General features: G+C 43.6%; 1 protein-coding gene across 1 annotated transcript in view; it reads right to left on the bottom strand.

Annotated features, from left to right (window-relative positions):
• LOC134612223 (uncharacterized) overlaps positions 1 to 16,289 on the bottom strand; it is a 409,549-nt gene that overhangs the window by 260,500 nt on the left and 132,760 nt on the right. Inside the window, exons 4-5 of the mRNA XM_063456572.1 lie at positions 10,623 to 10,756; positions 9,778 to 9,886 (exon numbers count right to left, since the gene is read on the bottom strand). Of these exons, the coding sequence (XP_063312642.1) occupies positions 9,778 to 9,886; positions 10,623 to 10,756 (243 nt within the window). The remainder of the gene's footprint in view (positions 1 to 9,777; positions 9,887 to 10,622; positions 10,757 to 16,289) is intronic.

The raw sequence follows: 16,289 nt of genomic DNA, 5'->3' as shown, positions 1-16,289 counted from the left end.
CTCTATATACAGAGTAACATGGCTCCCTCTATATACAGAGTAACATGGCTCCCTCTATATACAGAGTAACATGGCTCCCTCTATATACAGAGTAACATGGCTCCCTCTATATACAGAGTAACATGGCTCCCTCTATATACAGAGTAACATGGCTCCCTCTATATACAGAGTAACATGGCTCCCTCTATATACAGAGTAACATGGCTCCCCTCTATATACAGAGTAACATGGCTCCCCTCTATATACAGAGTAACATGGCTCCCCTCTATATACAGTGTACAATGGCTCCTCTCTATATACAGAGTAACACGGCTCCCCTCTATATACCGTGTAAACATGGCTCCCTCTATATACAGAGTAACATGGCTCCCTCTATATACAGAGTAACATGGCTCCCTCTATATACAGAGTAACATGGCTCCCCTCTATATACAGTGTAAACATGGCTTCCCTCTATATACCGTGTAAACATGGCTCCCTCTCTATACAGAGTAACATGGCTCCCTCTATATACAGAGTAACATGGCTCCCTCTATATACAGAGTAACATGGCTCCCTTCTATATACCGTGTAAACATGGCTCCCTCTATATACAGAGTAACATGGCTCCTCTCTATATACAGAGTAACATGGCTCCCTCTATATACAGTGTAAACATGGCTCCTCTTTATATACAGAGTAACACGGCTCCCCTCTATATACAGTGTAAACATGGCTCCTCTCTATATACAGAATAACATGGCTTTCCTCTATATACCGTGTAAACATGGCTCCCTCTATATACAGAGTAACATTGGTCCCTCTATATACAGAGTAACATGGCTCCCTCTATATACAGAGTAACATGGCTCCCTCTATATACAGAGTAACATGGCTCCTGCTATATACAGAGTAACATGGCTCCCCTCTATATACAGAGTAACATGGCTCCCCTCTATACACAGAGTAACATGGCTCCCCTCTATATACAGAGTAACATGGCTCCTCTCTATATACAGAGTAACATGGCTCCTCTCTATATACAGTGTAAACATGGCTCCCCTCTATATACAGTGTAAACATGGCTCCTCTCTATATACAGAGAAACATGGCTCCCCTCTATATACAGTGGTAACATGGCTCCCCTCTATATACAGAGTAACATGGCTCCCCTCTATATACAGAGTAACATGGATCCCCTCTATATACAGAGTAACATGGATCCCCTCTATACACAGAGTAACATGGCTCCTCTCTATATACAGAGTAACATGGCTCCTCTCTATATACAGAGTAACATGGCTCCCCTCTATATACAGTGTACAATGGCTCCTCTCTATATACAGAGTAACATGGCTCCCTCTATATACCGTGTAAACATGGCTCCCTCTATATACAGAGTAACATGGTTCCCTCTATATACAGAGTAACATGGCTCCCCTCTATATACAGAGTAACATGGCTCCCTTCTATATACCGTGTAAACATGGCTCCCTCTATATACAGAGTAACATGGCTCCCTCTATATACAGAGTAACATGGCTCCCTCTATATACAGAGTAACATGGTTCCCTCTATATACAGAGTAACATGGCTCCCCTCTATATACCGTGTAAACATGGCTCCCTCTATATACAGAGTAACATGGCTCCCTCTATATACAGAGTAACATGGCTCCCTCTATATACAGAGTAACATGGCTCCCTCTATATACAGAGTAACATGGCTCCCTCTATATACAGAGTAACATGGCTCCCTCTATATACAGAGTAACATGGCTCCCTCTATATACAGAGTAACATGGCTCCCTCTATATACAGTATAACATGGCTCCCCTCTATATACAGTGTAACATGGCTCCCCTCTATATACAGAGTAACATGGCTCCCCTCTATATACAGAGTAACATGGCTCCCCTCTATATACAGAGTAACATGGCTCCCTCTATATACCGTGTAAACATGGCTCCCTCTATATACAGAGTAACATGGCTCCCTCTATATACAGAGTAACATGGCTCCCTCTATATACAGAGTAACATGGCTCCCTCTATATACCGTGTAAAAATGGCTCACTCTATATACAGAGTAACATGGCTCCTCTCTATATACAGAGTAACATGGCTCCTCTCTATATACAGAGTAACATGGCTCCCTCTATATACAGAGTAACATGGCTCCCTCTATATACAGAGTAACATGGCTCCCTCTATATACAGAGTAACATGGCTCCCCTCTATATACAGAGTAACATGGCTCCCCTCTATATACAGAGTAACATGGCTCCCCTCTATATACAGTGTACAATGGCTCCTCTATATACAGAGTAACATGGCTTTCCTCTATATACCGTGTAAACATGGCTCCCTCTATATACAGTGTAAACATGGCTCCTCTTTATATACAGAGTAACACGGCTCCCTTCTATATACCGTGTAAACATGGCTCCTCTCTATATACAGAGTAACATGGCTCCCCTCTATATACAGAGTAACATGGCTCCTCTCTATATACAGAGTAACATGGCTCCCCTCTATATACAGTGTAAACATGGCTCCTCTCTATATACAGAGTAACATGGCTCCCTCTATATACAGTGTAAACATGGCTCCTCTCTATATACAGAGTAACATGGCTCCCCTCTATATACAGTGTAAACATGGCTCCTCTCTATATACAGAGTAACATGGCTCCCCTCTATATACAGTGTAAACATGGCTCCCCTCTATATACAGAGTAACATGGCTCCTCTCTATATACAGTGTAAACATGGCTCCTCTCTATATACAGTGTAAACATGGCTCCTCTCTATATACAGTGTAAACATGGCTCCTCTTTATATACAGAGTAACATGGCTCCCCTCTATATACCGTGTAAACATGGCTCCCTCTATATACAGAGTAACATGGCTCCCTCTATATACAGAGTAACATGGCTTCCCTTTATATACCGTGTAAACATGGCTTCTCTCTATATACAGAGTAACATGGCTCCCCTCTATATACCGTGTAAACATGGCTCCTCTCTATATACAGAGTAACATGGCTCCCCTCTATATACAGTGTAAACATGGCTCCCTCTATATACAGAGTAACATGGCTCCCCTCTATATACAGAGTAACATGGCTTACCATTCTACGACTTCTTTTTTCTAAAATCTTCATTTTTCAGCCCTAAAAAAGGTCAAATAAGAAGCCATCATACCTGTCGAACTTAAAATTAAAATAAAAAACCCGAGCGCAAAAAAATAATCCATCTTCACCCATGGAGGGCTCCGCGCAGACACGGGTTTTAACATATACCCTATTGTTACAATTGTTACTTGAAAAGCATGAGGAATGCCATTGGGATACCACATGCTCATTTGTTATACCTCCATACACTACAAAAATAAAGAATTGAAAATAAAAAATAAAAAAAAAAAATAAAAAATAAATACAAAATTAATAAAAAAAAAATATATATGCAGCTTCCAAATTAATCTAAAATGGATGCTGTCCAGGAGGTGGGAGGGTATGCTGCTGATTGGCTGGAATGGGTTCTGCTGACTGGGAGGTACAGGGTCATTATTTCTTCAATGATGAAGAATAGGGGTCGGACCGAACATCGCATATGTTCGCCGTCCGTGGTGAACGCGAACACGCGATGTTCGCCAGGAACTATTCGCCAGCGAACCGTTCGGGACATGTCTAGTCACAACACAAAGTGTTTTGAGACTCAATGAATGCATCTCCTGGAATGTGAGCTCAGATCTATAAGATTAGGTAGAAAGAGGGAACACAAGTTAAAAGAGCTTCCAAAGCACACACAAAAGAGAAAATCGCTCAGTCCGTAAAATACAGGGGATAAAGCTACTTTTTTTTTTTTTTACATACATAATTGAGAAAAAGAAAGCAAAACAAGGATTAGACTAAAAACAAAAGAAGGAAGGTATTTAGAAGAGGATAACGGTTTAGCTGACTGCCTCAGTTGATAATTTTTAGACATGTGCATTCCTTTTCGCATGAATACCATTTCATCTGAAAATTCAGGTATTTTTTGTATTCGTTATTAAAATGTAAACGAAAGCCCTACATACTAAACTAGAAAAGCTACAATTTCTGGGGAAATTGTGTTAAGTGTTCTAGCCTCCACCAGTAGTCTACAACTGGAGTGGCTTGAGTAACCTGTGTGGTTGGAGTGGCTGGAGTAAATGTGGAAAGGTTGGAGTGTGGGTCACTCACTCTACAGAAAGGGCAGAGAAGAGCTTTCAAATCTTTCAAATCCCTCGAACATTCCACCAACTTCGAACACAAACTAATAGATTTCAAATAGGGCAGAGAAGGGCGGTTAAAAACAAACTGCTCCAAATTGCTCACTTCACTGGCAGTTGCCATCTTCAAACAATCGTATTTAAAAAAAACTATAAAGCTTTACATTGTGAGAATCACAAGACCCATACCTACATTTTGATGCATAGTATGTTTCTGAAATATTAGAAATGAAGGCACAGTTGCAGTTTAGATATTGCCCTTCAAATTTGAGGTGGCTAGAGTGGAGTTTTAATGAATGTCAATGTCTCCCCAGGTCCCCACCCATAAGCTGCTTAGAAAGCCTTCCCACGACCTGCAATTTGAAAATCTCTACATTTACCTGTCACAGCACTCTGATTGGTTGGCTTGGAATCCAACCAATCAGAATGCTTTCAATCAACCAGTGTGTCAAATTACACAGCATGGGGACATTCCAAATCACTTGGTTGGATTCCAAGCCAACCAGAGTGCTGTGACAGGTAAATGTAGAGACTTGCCTGTCAGTCTCTTCATTTACCTGCCAGAGCACTATGATTGGTTGGCTTGGAATCAACCAATCAGAGTGCTCTCTAAATCAAATTGCAGGGTGTGGGTAGCCTATATAAGGCTTTACCCACCCTTCAAAGTTCTGCTCGAAACCCTCCCTGGGTGAAGATGGATTATTTTTTATGTCTTTTTTTTTTTGGGACGCTCCGGTTCTTTTTTTTATTTTAACAGTTGCGACGTGTATTATGGATTTTTTTTTTTAACCTTTATTGGGGCTGAAGAAAAAAAAGCAAAGAAGAAAGAGAAGACATCTAATGATAAGTATGACATTTTATTTTACAGGGTATTAGGGTGAGTGGGTAGGTAGGGTATTTTTATTGGAGGGTGAAGTGACTAGGGACTCGGGGACCCATAGTCCCTTTATTATTTGTGATCCCCACCCGCCGGTCATGGGTAGGTCCTTAAAGGGTACATTAGGTTCCCCCCCTTTATTTAATAATTTAAGATCCCCACCCACTGGTCATGGGTGGGGACCTGGAGGGGACATTAGGTCCCCCCATTATTTTTTTTATTTAGGGTACACACACCGCCGGTCATGGGTGGGGACCTGGGAGGGACATTAAGTTAATTTGGGTCCCAACCTGCTGCAAATGTGTGGGGACCTGGAGGGGACATTAGGTCCCCCCCTTTATTTAAAAATTTAAGGTCCCCACCCGTCGGTCATGGGTGGGGACCTGGGGGAGCATTAGGTCCCCCCCTCGGCTAGTTACCTTGGATAAAACAGAATGAAGAGACCCATCTTCCACCCAGTAACTGGACGACACACAGTTCCAGGGGTTCTACAACAACTTTATTGGCCATACTTTGCTTTATACTTTCTCAATGCAAGGGGTGGATCATACACAATGACAATGACCCGTCCCAGGGTCCTCCCCCTCCCGCCCCTCCATGCCCCCTCCCCTCCTAGGAGCCAGTGTGTGAGACAGGAACTCCAGTCCCTTTGTCCCCAGTTCCCGCCACCAGGAACCGAACGAGGTGCGAAGAAATCCACGAATGCTCTTTCTAGATGGCGTTTGTCTAACGAACGGGCTGCCACCCAGGGTCGTCACGCGACAAGACTTCCCTTGCGGTTTGTGGTTTTTGACACCAAGTTACGAGGTGTGAATGTTCTAAGACAACATTCTAAATGGGGTATTGAGGTGGTCCCCATTTGGGAGACGAATAGAACCCATTCATATGAGCTCTCCCGAACAGGGAGCCGTTAAAACATACAAATATGCACAAATACATGGGGGAAATATAGGCAATCACATCAATAATTCACGGACGGGCAGCGGTCCTGCCACACTGCTCCACCATTGATCACTGACAGGCATACCTGGTCTGATGTGGATCAGCCAGGGGATGACCGGGGGAGTACTCATGGAGCACTTGTCCAAGGCAGTCTTCCTGGACAACCCATCAGCATTCGCGTTCTGCTTACCGGGTGTATAATGGATAGTGAAATCATACAGTTGCAGAACCAGGCTCCATCAAAACAGGCGTGGATTATCCCCAGAGACCCCGTTAAGCCATGAGCAGGGTGAACTGTTGTCCATAGAGATAGGGTTGTAATTTTTTGAGGGCCCATACCACCGACAGGCACCTCTTTTTCAATGGCAGCGTTGCTTACCTTCCTTGGCAACAGCTTCCTGCTGAGGTAAGCCATGGGATGTTCGCCACCATCGTCCCCGACCTGGCTCAGCACTGCTCCTAACCCAAACATGGAGGCATTGGTCTGAACAAGAAAGCGTTTCCTGAAATTAGGAGCATCCAGGACAGGGGCATTTACCAAGGCATCTTTAAGGGCTTGGAACGCCTGCTCACACTCTGAGCTCCAGTTTACCTGCCTGGGCAGGTTCTTTTTGGTCAGGTCATAAGGGGTTTAGCTAGGGTGCTCTAGTTGGGGACAAATTTCCAATAGTAACCGGCCGTCTCCTGACAGGTCAACACCTGGGTAAGGGGATGGGGCCAACTAGCTACGGCCTCTACCTTGCCTGGCTTGGATTTCTGTGCCCCACACCCAACCCAGTGCCCCAGGTACTGTACCTCTGCCATCCACAGATGGCACTTGTTGGGTTTTAGAGTCAGGCCTGCTTCCCTAATCCTGTCCAGCACAGTACCCACATGTCCCAGATGCTGGTACCCGATAGGGGACTTTCTGCAGAGAATGCTCCCCGGGGGTGTCCCCTTTGTGGGTGGCCAAGGGGGTATATCCCAGCAGATTGGAGAACGTTATTCTCTTTGCAGATGCCCGTTTGCGTTCTCTTTAAGTTAGTCCCCTAAGTGGACCTCCTCTATGGATACTGACTGAGCTCCCTCCTCCAGGAGGTCAGACAGGGAAAGATTATCATAAACCTCTGAGGCGGAAGCGCATATAGCGGCTACATCCTTTGTCTGCTCGTGGTAGGGCTTCAGCATGTTGACATGTCGGACTTCAGCACCAGAGCACGGGCCGATCATATAGATTGTGTCACATTTCTGTTCCACTACCTGGTATGGACCCTGCCAGACTGCCTGCACCAAAACCTTCTGCCCATCTTGAAAGCTACGGCTCCTGGCGCCCGATTGTACCACATGCACTGGTGCCTCTGGGTCACCTGGAGGTTCTCCCGAACCAAGTGGGTGAGTTCCTACACCCGGTGCCTAAACTACAGCACATAGTGGACAATGGGGGTCCCTTCCTGTTCTCCTGCCCCTCCCATTGCTCCCTGACTAGGTCATGGAGTCCCCTGACTTTCCGCTGGAATATTAGCTTGAACGGGGAAAACCCAGATTCCTGGGGTACCTCCCGGTAAGTGAACAGGAGGTGTGGCAGGAATCTCTCACAATCCTTGCGGGTCGCTGAAAACATATGGAGCATTTGCTTCAACGTCCCATTGAAGCGCTCGCACAGGCCATTAGTCTGGGGGTGGTAAGGGGAACTCAGAATTGGCTTTTTGCCGCATAACTTCCATAGCTGTTTGGTCATTTCGGCAGTAAACCGGGTACCCCAATTCGAGATGATCTGCCGGGGAAACTCATCCAGGAGAACACTTGCATCAGGGTTTCGGCCACAGTCTCTGCCTGAATGTTGCTCAGGCCGACTGCTTCGGGGTACCGAGTCGTGTAGTCCACAATGGTCAGAATGTACATCTTCCCCGTGGGACTAGGCTTGGCTAGGGGACCTATGATATCAATAGCTACTCTGTCGAATGGATCTTCAATAATGGGTAGGGGATGGAGCGGGGCCTTGTGTCTGTCGCCCCTCTTTCCTCCTCTCGGACAGACATCGCAGGTCTGGCAGTACTACCTCAGATCCTTGGAGATGCCTGAGCAGAAAAAGCTTTGGGTGAGCCGAAACGCCGTACCACCCCTTCCTAAATGCCATGCCAAGGGAATATCGTGAGCTATCCTCAGCAGCTCAATACGATATTTCTAGGATGCCACCAACTACTTGGCGTTAGAAGGAGCTGTAGATGTCCCTATATGTCTGGAGCGTAGGGTCGGATGCCATCTCCCTCCTGAACTTGGCAGGGGTATCCCAGGGGATGGGGACAGGGGCAGGGGTAGTATCACGGGCCTCTAGGAGCAGGCAGCTAGTGCGGGTGGCCCAAGTGTAAGGGCAGGAATGTCGCTTTTAGTGGTCGGGTTGAAGGCATTGGAAGCATCTGGAGCCCATCTGTGGGGGTACCCTTGGGTGGTTCCCGCCACCGGCGGGTTTCTTGGTGGAGGGTAGGTCAGGGCTGTAGGGTGCAAGGGGAGTCAGTAGGTCACAGGAGCAGCCAGGCGTTGGGGCCGCCGGGTATTGGCGTAGACATCGGCCATCTGTGCTGCCTCAGTTAAAGTTCTGGGCTTTCTGTTTCTCACCCACTCCCGCACCTCAATGGGGAGCCCGCTGTAAAAATGTTCCAACATGAAGAGCTGTAAAATCTATTTTTGGGACTTGTTAAGAATGCATCCAGTTGTGGGTGGCCCTGGTGATGCGGCATGTGAGTCCTTCTCTCCCTTCTAGGTCTCCCTGAATTTTCGGCGGTATGCCTCTGGGGTGATGGCATATCTGGCCAGTAGTACCTTCTTAACAAAGGGGAACTCACAGAGCTGTTCCTCGGGTACAGCTGGGTACGCTTCTGCCGCCTTTCCGGACAACTTGCTAGACAAGATGGTTACCCCAGTCGGCTGGGTTGACTGCTTGCAGGAATTCATCAATGCTCTCCTCTGCTTCCTTAAACTCCTTGAAGGCTTGTGTATAGGTGTAGCCGGCTCCTCTCTTGACCGCTGTCCCTCTGGTAGTGTAGGGGTCACCCCCTGCTTCTGAGCCAGAACAAATGCTTGGGTCTGCGAGATGAGCTTGGCTAGTAATTCAGCTAGGGTGAGTCTCTGGGAATAAGGCCTTATTGACTTTTCGAACGCTCCTTCTATCCACTCTGGCTGCGGGGTAGCCATCTCCTGTCTTCGCTGATCGTCCTCCATGAGTTCGGCAATCAGCTCTGCCTTTTTACGGTTGCCTGATGATTTCCCTCTCGCTTCCAGCAAGTCCTGTAGGGTGTGTCTTTTGGAGGAACTATAGTCCATGGAACTGTTGGCAGGGACGTAGGATCACGCCACTTGCCACCAGTTGTAGAGGGCTGAGGGTAACCCAAGAAGTTACCTCGGCTAATACAGAATGAAGAGACCCATCTTCCTCCTATTAGCTGGATGACACATAGTTCCAGGGGTACAACAACAACTTAATTGGCCACACTCTGCTTTATACTTTCCCTATGCAAGGGGTGGATCATGCACAACGACAACGTCCCCTTTTTTTTTTTACTTCCTTCAGCCAGCCTTAGCCTACACAATTTGCTACAGTTATTTGGGCATAAGATTTGTATTTTATCTCAACCCGTTTACATGCATGATGATGCATTTCTTTGTTTTTACTACAAAACATTTGTATGTTGTGGACATCATTTGTACTTGTACTTTTTATTTTTGTGTGCTTTTATACTCTTTATTGTACCTTTTTCTTCTTCATCAGTCATGGATTCAAAGCAGTTCTGCAACAGACAATTGGTACTCTTCTTGACGGATGGTGTCATAAATCCATTCCAATGAGATGTTGGCTGCACCTGCTAGGAAAATACTATAGTTATGCACTGTTACCACTAAACTGCTTTTAGAAATATACCATAAAAACACTCTGGGTAGACAGCTAGCTTAAAACACATTAAAATACACCTTAATGTGTTGTGAGCTACATATTTTTTTCTAGGGTACTTAACATTTTAAATTTACATTCAAATGAAAAGAATCTTGCTCAAGGAGATTCTGTTTAACAAGCATACACCTCTTACATCTGGACACACTCTACTTTACATCCATGAAACAAAGGTTTATTATGGTGGGGAGTAAACAGTGAGGAGTTGGGGGGGTGCAGATTGTTTTCATACCATCACTTTTTGACTTTTTTATGACCCACATTACGGGTTGCAAATTGCAATCATCACAGGAGGAACAATTCCAGTCATTAAACTAACAATTCCCCATGTTAATTTAATAACTGACCTCAAATATATATTCTTTACTCTGATGTATGGAAACAAAATTGTTACACATGTCAAATCACCTAACTAGTAAAACTGAATATCTTATCTTGAAAATAAACAGTGGAACATACATTACAACAGTGGAATTGCTACATTAATGCAGCAAAATAAATTAATAAAAGGGAATTGCTTTTATCTGCTTTGTCATGTTTGTAGAACATATCCACACAAAAAAATTTAAATTACATATTCTAAGAAACAGCATAAGTGGATGACAAACCTTGGAACACACAGTACTGTCCTGTCCAGTTCAACTCACCCTCTTTGTTCTTCTGCCTCCAAACCGTGTGGTTACTGGATTGTCAGAATCTGAGTTTCTTATGGGAGTGTGTGACTCTTTATGTGGTTGAACATTCATTTTACGAGACCTCAGAATCATTTGTGGTGTGGATCCTAGGTTACAAAAGACAGAGCAACTCTGTGTTGTGAAGCAAAGAATCTGATTGCCCTAGAATAGTGATATGCAATGTGGTGTATTCATGTGAAGATATCTCCACATCAGTGTGCACTTTCAGAACTTGTGAGGTGAATATTGACATCCTCAGTAACATACAGAAATATGATTATTAATGTTTATTTATAAAGTGCCAGCTATATTCAGTGTTTACTGTATTAAAGAGTATAGCAAATTCAATTTGACAAAATTTGTTAAAAAGAATCTACAGAATATGAAGCTGGGTAAAACGTATCAGCGGGGGACAGAGCAAGCCATGAACAGAAACAGATGCTTAAGACCAGAGCTCCCGGGAGCCCCCAACTTTATAAGCTACTTTCTCGACACCAATACAGTGGCAATGAATTCGTCCTGTCTGTGTCATAAGGGAATTGTTCCCAAGCAGGAGTAGTGCAGGAATTAAATGAACTGTAGGCAAAAGGGTGATACATGGTCATCATAGTCAAACTGGAAGCATTCTCCAAGTCAGCTAAGCTTTCAGTTTGATTACTATGGCCTTAGATTTGGAATTCACTTTGCATTCTTACTTTAGTAAATAACCCTGTTAGTGTATCAACTGCAGATCATCACATTGCAATTAACATTGGAGTGGTGAGGATTAATTTTATAACATGACAGGAGGCTTCGTATTTGCTTAAGTCACCTTCTTACGGATACCCATAATGCTATATTATACATATACATATATATATATATATATATATATATATATATATATATATATATATATATATATATATATAATTATTATTATTATTATTATTATTATTATTTATATAGCGCCATCACATTCCGTAGCGCTGTACATTGGGTGGACGAACAGACATGTCATTTTTAATGAGATAATTGGACGTACAGGAACAGAGAGGTGGAGGGCCCTGCTCAATGAGCTTATATTATATATATATATATATATATATATACCGTAATATATATATACCGTATTTATCGGCGTATAACACACACTTTTTCTCCCTAAAAATAGGGGGAAAATGATGTGTGCGTGTTATACGCCGATATACCATATTTACTTACCTGTCTTGAAGCGTGGGCCGGTGTTCAGCGCGCACCGCGGTACTGGAACTTCAATTTCAGGTTTCCGGCGGGACTGAAAGGAAGTGTGCACACTTCCTTTCAGTCCCGCCGGAAACCGGAACCTGAAATTGAAGTTCCAGTACCGCGGTGCGCGCTGTGAAGCCGGCCCACGCTTCAAGACAGGTAAATAATTATGGGACAAGGGGAGGGAAAGTGCACTAGGGGACACTATGGGGGGGGGAACACTATGGAAAGGGGGGGGCTATGGGATGAGGGGGGGGACACTATGGGAGGGGGGATGAATACTATGGGAGGGGGGGGAATACTATGGGAGGAGGGGGAATACTATGGGAGGGGGGGGAATACTATGGGAAGGGGTGGAATACTATGGAAAGGGGGGGAACACTATGGGAGGGGGTGGAGAATACTATGGGAGGGGGACACTATGGGATGGGGGGGGACACTATGGGAGGAGGTGGAGAATACTATGGGAGGAGGGGGAGAATACTATGGGAAAGGGGGAGAATACTATGGGAAAGGGGGAGAATACTATGGGAAAGGGGGAGAATACTATGGGAGGGGGGGACACTATGGGATGAGGGGTGGGAATACTATGGGAGGGGGGGAAATTTCCTGGAATTTCCTTCTTAAAATGAGGTGCGTGTTATACGCCGATAAATACGGTATATATATATATATATAACTAAGAACACATAACTTTTAATAGTATGTTAAAAGGTGGTAAGCCCACCAACGTAAATAAATGCTAATCAAAACTTGTTATAGTTCTGGTAGGAGACTTTGTCCAGAATGATAGAGTGTCCTAAATGTAGTGGTCTCAACAGAAACATTTATAACAACAATTTCGGCGTGAGGGGGGGTAAAGAAACCCAAACCTGTAGACCCCCACCACGTCAGAAATACAAACTGCTTTTAAATAAGGTAAAAAGAGAGGACCTGTGCCGAGGTAAATAATGTCTATGGCGGGAGTTGTACCGATAATTAGATATGAGTGAGCTCCCCCATATCTGCAGGCATACCCATATGTAAGAAAAATCACGATGTATAGATCACAAGGACCATAGTTGGTAATGAAATGGTGCACAGAGTCAATAACCCTCAATCAATGCATAAATACAATAACACCTGAGTCTGTACAAAAAATCGATGGAACCTAAGTTTTATAGAGAGGTCCTGTTCTAAAGTTTTCAGTGTCCTCTCATAAATCGCTATGTGCAAAAAAAGCAGTGATTTTGCACGTAAGATGTGAAAACCGGACGTCTCATGAATATGAGGTGTCGGGTGTTTCACTTCACCATATACTTAACGCCTATATAGGTAATGAGCAATCCACATACTTCATGGGTGTAAGTACATGGGCACTACCGGGGGTGGGGGATCTCATGAATAAAGATCACTAAAATACCCACAATATAATTTAGCCCTACTACGTAGTGTAACATAGATACTGATAAAGTATACATCCATATGTCTCATAGAAATCCTATATAGCCTTAAACATATATGCATAGGTACCGCAATCACATATGTACCCCAGATCCATACTGCTATAATAAGCCAGTGAAGGGCTTCATACTTAGCAGGGAGGAACACACTGAAAAATATGTATAAAGATGGAAATGCGAGGCGGCCAGCATATAGTATAAGAGAACGGTGTACACTGCTGGAACATAGCAGTGAGACCGAAGCCGCTCGTCCTGGTTCCTCCTAGTGAAAGTTGAAGTCCACTCGAGATCCACTATGCTACTGATGCCATGATGGGAGAGATGTGGTAATGTAGCTGGATCAGCGAGAAACCCCTGACGCGCGCGTTTCGCCCGCAGCTCATCAGAGGGGATGAGCTGCGGGCGAAACGCGCGTGTCAGGGGTTTCTTGCTCTCTTATACTATATGCTGCCCGCCTCGCATTATAGCAGCATGGATCTGGGGTACATATGTGATTGCGGTACCTATGCATATATGTTTAAGGCTATATAGGATTTCTATGAGACATATGGATGTATACTTTATCAGTATCTATGTTACACTACGTAGTAGGGCTAAATTATATTGTGGGTATTTTAGTGGTCTTTATTCATGAGATCCCCCACCCCCGGTAGTGCCCATGTACTTACACCCATGAAGTATGTGGATTGCTCATTACCTATATAGGCGTTAACTATATGGTGAAATGAAACACCCGACACCTCATATTCATGAGACGTCCGGTTTTCACATCTTACGTGCAAAATCACTGCTTTTTTTGCACATAGCGATTTATGAGAGGACACTGAAAACTTTAGAACAGGACCTCTCTATAAGACTTAGGTTCCATCAATTTTTTGTACAGACTCAGGTGTTATTGTATTTATGCGTTGATTGAGGGTTATTGACTCTGTGCACCATTTCATTACCAACTATGGTCCTTGTGATCTATACATCGTGATTTTTCTTACATATGGGTATGCCTGCAGATATGGGGGAGCTCACTCATATCTAATTATCGGTACAACTCCCGCCATAGACATTATTTACCTCGGCACGGGTCCTCTCTTTTTACCTTATTTAAAAGCAGTTTGTATTTCTGACGTGGTGGGGGTCTACAGGTTTGGGTTTCTTTACCCCCCCTCACGCCGAAATTGTTGTTATAAATGTTTCTGTTGAGACCACTACATTTAGGACACTCTATCATTCTGGACAAAGTCTCCTACCAGAACTATAACAAGTTTTGATTAGCATTTATTTACGTTGGTGGGCTTACCACCTTTTAACATACTATTAAAAGTTATGTATTAATGATTTAGGGCACTCATTTCTTTCTGTTTTGTTCCTTACTACCTTGGTAGTCCCTTGAGGGTTATCCCCTGACCATTGAGTGCTTGCAATAAGCTTCCTTTCCTCTTTTTTGTTCGCTATAACTAAGAACAGTATCCTTGACAACCAAGCAAAACCAAAAGAAAATGTTTCATAATCTCTCAGTACCGGAACAAATGGCTAAAAAAGACTTGAAAAATAATCATGCTATCACCATCAAATGAAGACCCCCACCAAGAAATATACATTACAACTTGCATTACAATTTGCATCTTGAACTGCAATCACTCATACCAACTAGTCCCTACATGGGTACTTTCTTCATGAGCTGTAAACCATAATCATCTCACGGCTTGAACTATTTTGCTTTGCATGTAATGTGTCTATCTTATATATTAGTCAATGCTTGCTTCCACTTTCTCTCTTATGCAGACAACCAAAAATACAACCTCCGAATTAACATAGAACTGGCACTATTCATCCTCACATATAATTATTTAAGTTTTAACAATGAGGTTTACCTACAAATCATGGGCACTGCTATGGGCACTAAGATGGCACCCCAATATGCTTATCTGTTTATGGCAGATCTTAAATAGAGATTCATAGAAATACAGCACACCAAACCATACAAATATTATCGCTATATCAATATCTTCATAATTTGGACTGAAAGCGAAGAAAAACTGATACAGTACCATGACTCATTAAACACATTCCATCCATCAAACTAAAAATGGAATATTGCAATAGATCTGGGAATTTTCTGGACACCACTGTGGCATGTACAATGGCACAATCCACACCTTGGTTTACAGAAAACCCACAGACAGGTGCAGTTACCTTCACAGCTCCAGCGTCCACCCCTCCCATACTAAACAGGGCATCATCTACAGCCAAGCAACTAGGTACCATCGCATATGCTTTGATCCTAATGACCGTAATTCCCATCTAAATGTACTCTCCCAATCTATGAGACAGAAAGGCTACAAACCAAAGACTGACTATTACCAAACAAATCAACTCTGCTGTAAAAACTCCACACACGCGCCTGCTACAGTACAGAGAAAAAAATATATATATATATATATATATATATACACACATACATATACACACACCACACACACGAGTGCAACTTGTGGTCACCTACAACCCAGCTCTTGAGGAAATACGGAAAATCATTAAAGACTTAAAACCAATGTTAACAGAAGAGGATACTCGAAAAAACATTTTCTCTGAAATGGCCCACCAAACCTCCAATAAAATTAATCAACAGGAAGCTACACACGGATGGGAAGAATAAAGAAAACAGGACCAGGCAATGCAAAAAACCTTGCTGCAAACTGTGCCAGCACATATGCACAGACAACACAGCCACACACAACAATAGAACCTACAGAATTAAAGGTTCATACTCCTGCACATCCAGCAATGTGGTATACATGATTCAATGCACCAAATGCCACGTAAGATGCTACATTGGGGAAACCACCCAGCAATTAAATGGCAGAATGAATATGCACAGACACTCCATTAAACACCAAGAAGAATCGTACTGCACTCCTGTTGGACACCACTTCAGCCAGCCTGGTCACTCAATGAAAAATCAAAGAACTGAAAG

This window comes from Pelobates fuscus, chromosome 5 (genome assembly GCF_036172605.1).
Source record: "Pelobates fuscus isolate aPelFus1 chromosome 5, aPelFus1.pri, whole genome shotgun sequence".
Classification (NCBI taxonomy): Eukaryota; Metazoa; Chordata; class Amphibia; order Anura; family Pelobatidae; genus Pelobates; species Pelobates fuscus.
The sequence above is the reverse complement of the archived record's forward strand: the minus strand, read 5'-3'. Positions and strand labels throughout refer to the sequence as shown.